The sequence below is a fragment of the Buceros rhinoceros genome, unplaced genomic scaffold (assembly GCF_000710305.1).
Source record: "Buceros rhinoceros silvestris isolate BGI_N320 unplaced genomic scaffold, ASM71030v1 scaffold6052, whole genome shotgun sequence".
NCBI classification, from domain to species: domain Eukaryota; kingdom Metazoa; phylum Chordata; class Aves; order Bucerotiformes; family Bucerotidae; genus Buceros; species Buceros rhinoceros.
Window position 1 is genome coordinate 32,185 of NW_010397080.1, and position 9,988 is coordinate 42,172.

Genomic DNA, 9,988 nt, shown 5'->3' on the forward strand with positions numbered 1-9,988 from the left:
GTTCAGGTCTTAAGATAATACATGTACAAGAACATAATCCAGGCCAGAACAACAAGGTTTCTATTTCTTTCAAAAATTAATGGATTACAGTTTGCTCATTTAGCCTTTAATATTTATACTATGACTCTGAATATCCTGAGAGATGCTGAACATCTTCCTATCCAATCTCCTTCCTTTGGCCATAGGTCTCTTAAACATGTGCAAAATTTTATCCATTCTACCTACTAAGTCCTGCTTAGTCAAGCAATTCAGCTCAGTCATTACTAAAATTTCTCTTCTACTTTTAACCTTTCATATTCTTAGGATTTCCTTAAGCATGACAAGCTTCAGCTTGTGCCCCATGACAACATCTCATTAAAACGACCTTACAGCTCAGATCCTTACGCAGTACAACCAGCCACTGCTCAGCTGAAGTCCATGAAGGGACACTGATTTATGAGATCTGTTTATTACCTTCATTTCCGTTAACTGACCTTTGAGTGAAAATGAGCACAGGGAAGGGAAAAAACTGACATGGGAATAAGACAAAATATATTAAGAAGATGAACAGGTTTTCTACCTTGCTGAAGACCAGTATTTCACTTGAAAGGCAATCCCTAAGGAAAATAGGATATGTCAATAATCTTCCACCACTTTCTAAATGAACTACAGTAGATGATAAATTTGGGTAACAAGCAAGCAAATTTGCACCAATTAATGATGCTATAGGCAGAAATCTATTGCTTTTAAGAAGATATGCAACTTTCCCTTTCAATTTGGTGCCAAAGTTTGGGTGACTTTGTATATTAGAGGAATCAGTCAATTTTGCCAAGGGGTTGAAAACGTGTCGTTTTGTGATGCAGGCCTCTATAACTTCAAATAGCAATAGAGCTCCTACTATGGAGCTATTTGTAGTATGGCCATCAAAGAGCTGAAGCATCCATTGAACAGAAGACAACAGGCACTCATTCACCCATGCAATCTGCCAACGTGCAATATTGCTAGCAGACTGTACTTGCCAGGAATGCTAGCAATAAACTGAAGGTAAGGAAATGGAAATTCGTCTGACTTAGGAACGATTTATAGAGAAATCAGTCTGTTCTTTAAGGAAGGATGATAAACTACTTTCTCAGACCAGTCTGACAGTGCCCATTCTATAAGCGAACACATCTAAGCAAAGCAAAGCATTCTACTCTGTGGAAGAACAACAGTTCCAGTGCTCCGAAGGGTGAGGAGAAAATATTAACTCATGCAAGTCCTAGTGAAACATGTAGACAAGTCCATCCATGTAAGGTGCCTCCCAAGTTTCACATATTGCATCTCCATGGCACTTCAGTAAAACAGTGACAATGGATAATGCAAATGACAGATTCAGGGAGAAAAAATTTTGTCTCCCTTGAAATCAATGCAAAAATGTCACCATTTTCAGAATCAGGATTTTACTCTTGAGTGCTTTTATTTTAAAGCATTCACACTGAGGAGGTGATTGGCCCCTCTACTTGTTGCCTGCTTTCAAAAAAATTGAATAATTAGTTTTTAAGAGCTGTATTTAACCCTTAGCTGCACTGTTTTTTTATGTATTTCAGGAAATGCTAGCAATAACAACTAAAATAAATAACTTTGCTTACTTTCATCATCATTGCTGAATTGGCTCCAGACATTAACTCATCCTTCTCCTCCCTCTGTCCATTCTGCACTAGCCTTCTTTCATTGCTCACTCTGGTTAATGTGAGAACTATTTCTTCTTCTCTCCCCTTCGCTTTCTCCTTTCAAGACTTAGGTGATAGTGATTGTTTCTTTTAACCAATATAACAACAAGGAGCATTTATTGTTTTATTCAGGTATGTCACTTGGGAGAAAAAAGGGTTTTGTCCAGGACACTCAATACATGCAAGACCTCCTAAACACACCGCACTTCTTTTTTGGTCTGCCTGTACACACAGCCCTAAAAAGGGCAGAAGAACTAGGCTTCTAGTGCTTGCAGGCTTCCAGAAGGTCCTGACTTAAAATCCAAGGAAACCTGTCACCATAAATGATGGAATAACACAAGACCAGAGTAGAGATTAGCCTGACAAAACATCTGCCTATGTCAACACAGCATCAAGTGAAACAAAGCTCCACCAGACACTGATCCAGGAAACTTAACACCTGCGCTCCACCACCGCATCCCTGCTGACAGCCAGGTACACTTGCAAAGCACGACTGCCTGTCCCTGACACTGCTGAAAGATTGCAAAGCTCAGTGTAAGTGTGGCTCCCTGACAGCTCTCTGCCTTAGGACTTCACACCAAAAGCGTGTACAGTGCTATAAATGCTTCACTCTCCCTCGCTGCAAATAGATAAAGGTTTTATTTCTCCCAAGAAGACAATCTTACTTACTTGGGATAGCGCCTCTGCTGAAAGATGGGCAGAATCTCTGCATCTTGATTTGAATGTAGAAGCAGTAAATCCCGAAATCTTTCTGTCAGGACAAAGAAAAAAAAGAAGAAAAGAAAAAAAAAAACAAACAAACCCAAACTGTGACTCTGCATTGTAAGTTCAGGCCACAAGTAAGCAAGCAGTCATATCAGTGAATTCTCTTCTCCAGCAATATTTATCAGGCAAAGCTCAGTGTATAGGGAATAAAACCTATATATTCACAGAAAACTGCTGCTAAGATTAGAAACCACTGTGTCCTGCAAACCTTTCACGTAATATTTTAAAATGTTTTTTTTTTTCATCCAATATTGAATTCTAGTAGTGCTTACAATTCTCTGAGGTGTGCATACAGGTCTTCTGGGTATCATACACAACAGCCATAAAAACACCCTGTAGTGTTGTGAGTAGTAGCTGTACTAAGGGTTTCTCTGAACTAGCTATCCTCTCCATCTAAGTTTTTCATTCTGGGAGCTGAACCTGAGGATAAGTTCAGTTCTTCCTCCCCTTATATCCCTATATATCTCAGAAAATCCTCTAACACAGGGTTTACAGATAAGGAAATCAAGGGACATAAAATAAACGGAGAAAAAGTCTGAATCTCCCAGCTCTGAAAAGGAACCACAGCAGCATTCTTACTTCTTACAGGCTGATATATGATGGCTTTCTTCACATTCAGTTTTATGTCATCATAACTAACTCCATTAATTTGGATACAATTCTGCTATGTAGCCTCTAAAATGGAAAAGAAACCCAAACCCATACTTCATAAAGGTATAACACTTTGAAGAAAGCTTAATAAATTCAGGTGAAAAATTTTGCTGGTTAAAGGCTCAGTTTTAAAGGTCAATTGCCTCATATGGTCTGACCTAGTCTTCCATCAGCTGGCTAATACGTGTTGCAAACATCTTGGAGGAGATACCAGGATCTGCAGTGAAGAAACAAGGGCTGATAGTTAATATCTTTGTTCCTTTCTTCATATTCAATTTTGGAAGAAATAAGCACTTGTACCTCCAAAATTCTCCCTGCATCTTCAAAATGTAACTTAGCTCTCCCTGTACCTAACTGAGACAGAGACTGGATATGGCCAACAACAATATATGCAATCTGTAAAGACAGAAGTAAAACTCAATGACCATCTTTCAGGGAACAGTCTGCGCACTGTCTTGACAAAAAACTTGCCATTACAGCTACATCTTGATCTATTCTTGAATTTTCTCTGCGTAGCAAAATGCAAAGATATGCTTTTTCCTGTCCTCTGGTACATGGCGATATGCTGTACGCAGGCATGTGCTCACATCCGTACAGATGATATGTTGTGATCTTCAAGAGCCACTGAACAAGAATTGAAAGGCTTCAGGAAGCTTTCACTGGTGCAAAATCATCCAACTGTGTATGTCTCAGAGTGAGCACATTAACTTCCACCCCTAGCCCAGGGATCTCCCAATGCAACCTGAGCTACTTGTGCATTTCTAGGAACCCTTTATAAAAAGGCTTAGTACGAACCACAGCCTTTGGTGCATGCCTGGTGGAGTGAGAAGTTTTCAACAGCAGACACTGAGTTATAGCACTTCCTCGCATGACTCAAGGGTTTTGACCTCCAGAAAACGGTGCAAGCCACCATGACTAAGGATCTGTCTTTGAGGTGGTCTGATTTATTTATTTTTGGGGGCCTACAACCAAATTCAACAGCAACGTAAAGCGTGGGGAGACATGCTCTTCTTCAGTTCAATAATGCACATCGCCATGCTACTTCTAACTGGTTTGTACTGACACTGGTTTGGCAGACCTTGCAACAGACCTGTGACTCTCTGGGATAGACAAAACACATCTCAGCAAGGGCACAGATAGGTCCTGCTCCTTTGCTCTGCCCGAGATGTACGCCACCCAGAGAGAGATCCATATTCCACCTCTGCCTCCTACTCTGTGAGTTTTTCTTGTGCTGCTGCCCTTTCCCACTGCTCTGGCCACCTGGCTGCACCCCAGGGCTCAGTTGAACAAGCTACGATCTTGAAAACACTGTGACAAGGGCTTGACAGTATTCGAGTGAAAGTAGACAAGTTTACGGTATCTGAAGTTGGCTTAAATAGCTTCCCTACTGGATCTTGTTTTAGTTAAAGTCGACTTTTACTTTTTCCCCCACGCTATGGCAAATTTCCCAGGCAGATGTATTTTCATTTCACCCTATGACTTTATCCATTTTTCCATGGCAACACGTAGGCTATATGGTAGCGTTCCACCTCATCTCAAATGCATCCTACAACTTCCTCCAGCACGTGTAGCCTCCATGTCCTGCAAACTCTCTAAAGAGAAGCAGCACACTGAGCAGAAGCCTTTAGGATTAATTTGTCCCATGGGATCATTATGTACATGCTTCATCTTTCTCAGAGTTACTTACTGGACTTGAAGTCTATTTCTGTCATGACAATAGAGATCATTCCACAACAGAGTGCAACAGTAAAAAAGGGTTTACAAATAACATAAAACAGTAACTTTAAAAAATATCTTTATAAATACACGTTATGAAGTAAATGTTGTTTGTGCAGATTTTTTTTTTAGCACTGAGTTCTACAATTGCTCCCTTTGACCATGAAGAGCCATACTTTGCTGTTTGATCTCCCTGTAAGTCAATGCAGGGAGGCTCAACTAGCATTTTCATCACTAGTGGTGAGGCATCAGTTAGCCCCTTTTGGGTCTAAAAAGTCCTTTCATTCACACAAAAAAATAGACCCAAATTATGCGAGGAGGGGATTCAGCTGGTTCTCTCTTTGTTACTTGTGATCTGATACAGAAACTAGAGAAAGCCCAATAGCTTTCAAAAGCTACATGGGATTTTACCACTGCAAGGGAGCTACTCTCCAGCTGTGTCATTACTGCAATACTATCCAGCACTGCAAAGCTCCAGAGGGTAAGCTGCTAAACAGCTCAGCAAAGGCACAGTTTGTCAGGCTGTACTGATTCACAAGGGTCCCCCTGCTCTAACATCTTGCTTCACAGGAAGACACCCATGGAACAATCAGCACAGGGCAAGACTCTCCTGCTTTCACTTTCCCAGATTTCAACCATTTCTATCTCAGTGGATCTCCTGAGCCTAAAGAGGTTTGTCTATTAAAAAATGCCTTGACTTGTCTTTAAAGTACTTGCCCAGTCCCACATGTAACTTCCTCATCTATCCACTATCCACTGGCAAGGATTTCCATGTGTCTCTCACCTACTACACAAAGATTCATCATCTTATGCTTGCTCTGAAATAGTGTCTTACTGACTGTATTTGATGGCCAGAAGTTCTAATACTGGCAGAAACCAGGAATAATCAGGTCCTACCCACTCACTCTTTCAGTGTTATGCATAATTTTGTAGACTGTTGCTATATTTGTTTAAATTATCTCTTTTCCAGGCTAAAGAGTCCCTGCATACTCAGTTGTCCTATGTTTGGAAGCTTTCCCATGCTTTTGATCATCTTTGTCACTCCTTCCTGAACCTTGTCCAGTATTCTGAGAGATGAGGACCAGAGCTGTACACAGGATTCAAGTCCTGGGAGCAGCACAGAAATACCCAGCTGCACAGTGACCTCCCCTGCTTTATTCTTCTCCTAATAACTTTTTCTCTTTATTGCTGCTGAACACTGAGCTGATGTCGTCATGGAAATAATTATCATGACCCCGAAGTGTTATTCTTGGGCTGTCACGGTCACATCATCTCCAGCCATGTGTATGTATTACTTTGTCACCAAATATATCAAACATCAGTACGTACCCACATGCGTACATGCACTGGTATTTTTAACCAGGTCTATAAATAGGTTTGCAAGCGTAATGTATTTTATACATTTGAACAAGCTACAAGAACTTTTCATTAAACATATTTAAATGGCAGTTACAAAATAATGGAATTAATCTCATCCAAGGTAAAAATTTTGAATCATAACAAAACCATCACCAGTTACTGGGAACTCATTCTCGGGCTTTCGTCTACTCCTACTTGGCCTCAGTTTAGACTGCAAGCATGGCATCATGTCAGACTCTTACTAATAGAGGCACAGCTTCAATATTACACTTGCAAATAAATTACTGTATAATAACTTTGCAGAATCACAGAATAGTTGAGGCTAGAAGGGATCTCTGGAGGTTGTCTAGTCCAATCCTCCTGCTCTGAGCAGGGGCAGCAAGAGCAAGGTGCTCATGGCCATGTTCAGTTGGGTTTTTGAATATCTCCAAGAGTGAAGACTCCAAGATTTAATGGATCTTTCCCTGTGCAACCCAAGGAGTAATGTAAGTAATATAAGTAATGTAAGTATATATAAGTATGTAAGTAATATAAGTAATGACAAGATTATATCTTATCTTCAGCCACTGTTATTGAGGTGGGTGATGCACAAAACGCTTTGCATGCACAAGACACGAAACAGGCCAGTCTCGTACAAAACACTGCTACTCCATTACAACAGAACAGGAGGGAAGCGCTAGGAGGTTTTAGCCTAGCAAAGCACGCCCCATGGGCACATTATTGCTAAATACATCCCAGTTCTTTGTGCTAACTCTTTCCTTAAAAGTCATCCTAAATTTCACTAAGTGATATAATCAGCAGGTCTGTTTATGGGGAAAAAATATGAATATTAATATTTTGTGCTGTTTCAATTGATTGCCACTTTTACTTTGGGTAAAAGTGCAAACCCACCTCTGAGGAACAGGACCCAGCAAGTTAGGAGGCAACTGTCCTCACAGCTGACCAGCATGGTCAAAACGCTGCCCTGCCACAGGCTTCATACATGCTGGTCAGGTTAGCTATTGGCTTCTATTAATAGGGGCAGGGATGGGAAGGGAAAATGCTAAAGAAAAAAGAGAACGTGATTTTCATTGCTAATGCACCCACCCTCACTCCCTGCCTTGTAATATAGGACAGTGATGAGGTTGCCCAGCCCCCTTCCCTCCAGCTGTTGCTGATCACTGAGGCTTAACTGATGTTAGTAAGGTCATAAAGCATAGCTTTTACTTCCTCACAGCTAAGTCGTGTGAGCACCTCCACTGAAGGTGCTAAGCTGTTCTCAGGGCTAGAGGGAAACCTGAACTAAGCTGGGGCAAACAGCACTGATAAACACCCTGTGGGGGAAATGCCTGTCCAGCCAGTCACGCAGTAGGACTAAAATGCTGGAAATAACAGTAACAAGGCTCCAAGTAAGAAACAAAAGAAGAAACAGGGTATTATGAGACTCCATTTCTATATAAGAATAATTTCTCCTGTGCTTTCAGCTGCCTGTGCCTTTCAGAGAGCACATACAAATTCTTCTCTAAAAGCACTCCTAGCACTAGTTGCACTGAAGCATAACACAGGATAAAGTGATCAGAGCTCAGCTGGATTCTATTTTCTACATAAATTTTTCTAGTCAACTGGGGATGATCCACTGGGAAGTAATGCACATTTTTTTCCAAAGATATAATCACATCTGAGGCTCTGTTTCTTGTAATATCTCTCAAAGGGCAATATCAAAACCTTAGCAGGAAATAATCTGAATGACTGGCAAATGAAATGAGCCATTAGATATTGTTTTTCTCTTTTTTTTTTTTTATCGGTGATAAAATGTAATGCACACAAGTGTATCAGGAAATGTATCAAAAGTTTGGCTTAACTTCACCCTGCTGTGAGCAATTCTGTTCTTTCTTCTTACATCTGAATTAGACAAGTCATTCTGGAGAACTTCAGCCAGCCCGCTCCCTGAATATAAACTACTATATATAACCTAGCCTGGGTAGTTTTCATTTACTTTTAATTAATAATTTCTTTAAAATACATATGCTGACTTAACACTAGCTCTTGTGCAGACTCTACTTAAAATATGCTGTGGGATTCTCTAGAACAAAGAACCACTGGTTTAACACGGTTGAGATCACACAGTTTCTTACATCTTTGTAAGGAAATGGTTTGCATGTACTTTTCTGCAATAGTGATTCTGCCAGTTCTTACAGCTATAAGCTGTCTTTAGATACCTATCTTTCGAGTCTTTCAGCTACCAGTCACGACCTGGCATATAGCGATGCATCAGTGTACCATGACAAACTCAGCAATACAAAACGGCACAGACTGATAAAAACCTCTTCATGTAGAAATGGCACATGCTGGTACCTATGTGTTGAGAAGCTATGGGAGACTTCTAAAGAAATATTATTTTGAAACAAAATTTTGGATTAATGAAAAGCTGCTTTATTTGAAATCTGCCCTGAGAAAATTTCATTCGCCATGCTTGTTAATCCTGGGCCACAATCCTCTCAACCCATTAAAAAAATGCAAACATCAAATAGCAGAAATTATAAAAATATCTTCCTTTAATTAGAAATTTTTCCTTTTTCAAACCAGTCATGGCTAAGCTCAAGAGACACTCAGCTGACACAGTGTAAGTGAAATCCTTGAGGGAAAGCCCTGTGCTGTCAGGCTGGCACCAGCTACTTGGCAAAGCACAGCAAAGCATCACAGCTTTGTCTTTGAAAATGTGTGGGGGTGTCTGTGGCATTTTCCTTGAGGGAATGGCACTTACACTGTGCTTAATGAATAAAGGAATATGTTTAATTTATGGGAAGAGATAGTCCTTAAAACTGCTTATCGCAAAGAAAAGCACGAACTGCCCACTGATTTATTTTCATTTCACATAACATGAGGAGGCTTCTCAGAGGCTGTAGGAGTGCTAGTTATCGTTGACAGCAGAGTAAGATCATCACAGCAGCCATTTCAGCAAAACTCAAAATAGCCAATAATCTCTAAAACTCCTGCTCTCCCCAAAATCCCCCTTTAACATTGAAAAATGTGTCAACAGCCCTCAGTAATCACCATTCTCCACTGAGTCCCCACCTTGCCCCATAAACATTAAAACACAAATGTGCCTGTTGGGATCCACAGACCTTCCACACTCACTCCCCAGCAGAGGACCATTCTCTTACTCACGATCATGGTACTTGCTATAGCATAACTTAAAATTTTGTGGTTCCAGGTAAGTCAGAGCTAAGCAGTCATCCATTGTTTATCAGCTTCCACTACAGAGTAGGGTCCCTTCAAATTCATCAAAACACAGTGACACTTTGCGTAAAGCATTGTCCAAATTTTACTCCTTATAGACAGTCAAATATTTTAAATCAAAACGTTGTTTAGGTATGATATCGTGATTTTAAGAGAAAAAAAATAAAATGTAAAAACACACCCAAATGCTGAAAGTTTAGGGATGTGTGTGGGCACGTACATATAAATAAAATGCAGCACACTTCATGTTAAGTCGCAGTGGAGTTTTCTCATGTGCCAATCTCTTTCCCCAGTTAGAGTTGCCATGATGCAAGTGCTTTCTCTCTCCAGGAGAGTGAGATCATGGCATATTACAGCAAATATACCCTAAACTGGGAACCCAGCCAAGAGGAGATAAAGAAAGCTGGAGACATGTAAATCCTAAGAGGCAGTGAGGAGAGCATTTGCAAATGATATCTTTGGCTTTTAGACAGTATTTCTGACTTTCAGACAGTATTTTTGACCACATTAATTTTTTGAGAGAAAAAGAATATTTCTCACAAAAAAAGTAAACCAACTTAAAAAAAAAAAAAAAAGGAGGGGGCAGGGGG

General features: G+C 40.3%; 1 protein-coding gene across 1 annotated transcript in view; it reads right to left on the reverse strand.

Annotated features, from left to right (window-relative positions):
- The window catches only part of NOX4 (NADPH oxidase 4), a gene marked incomplete at its 5' end in the record, with an annotated part of 81,709 nt that overhangs the window by 29,318 nt on the left and 42,403 nt on the right, over positions 1-9,988 (reverse strand). The window contains one exon of the mRNA XM_010146104.1: positions 2,358-2,439. Within this exon, the coding sequence (XP_010144406.1) occupies positions 2,358-2,439 (82 nt within the window). The remainder of the gene's footprint in view (positions 1-2,357; positions 2,440-9,988) is intronic.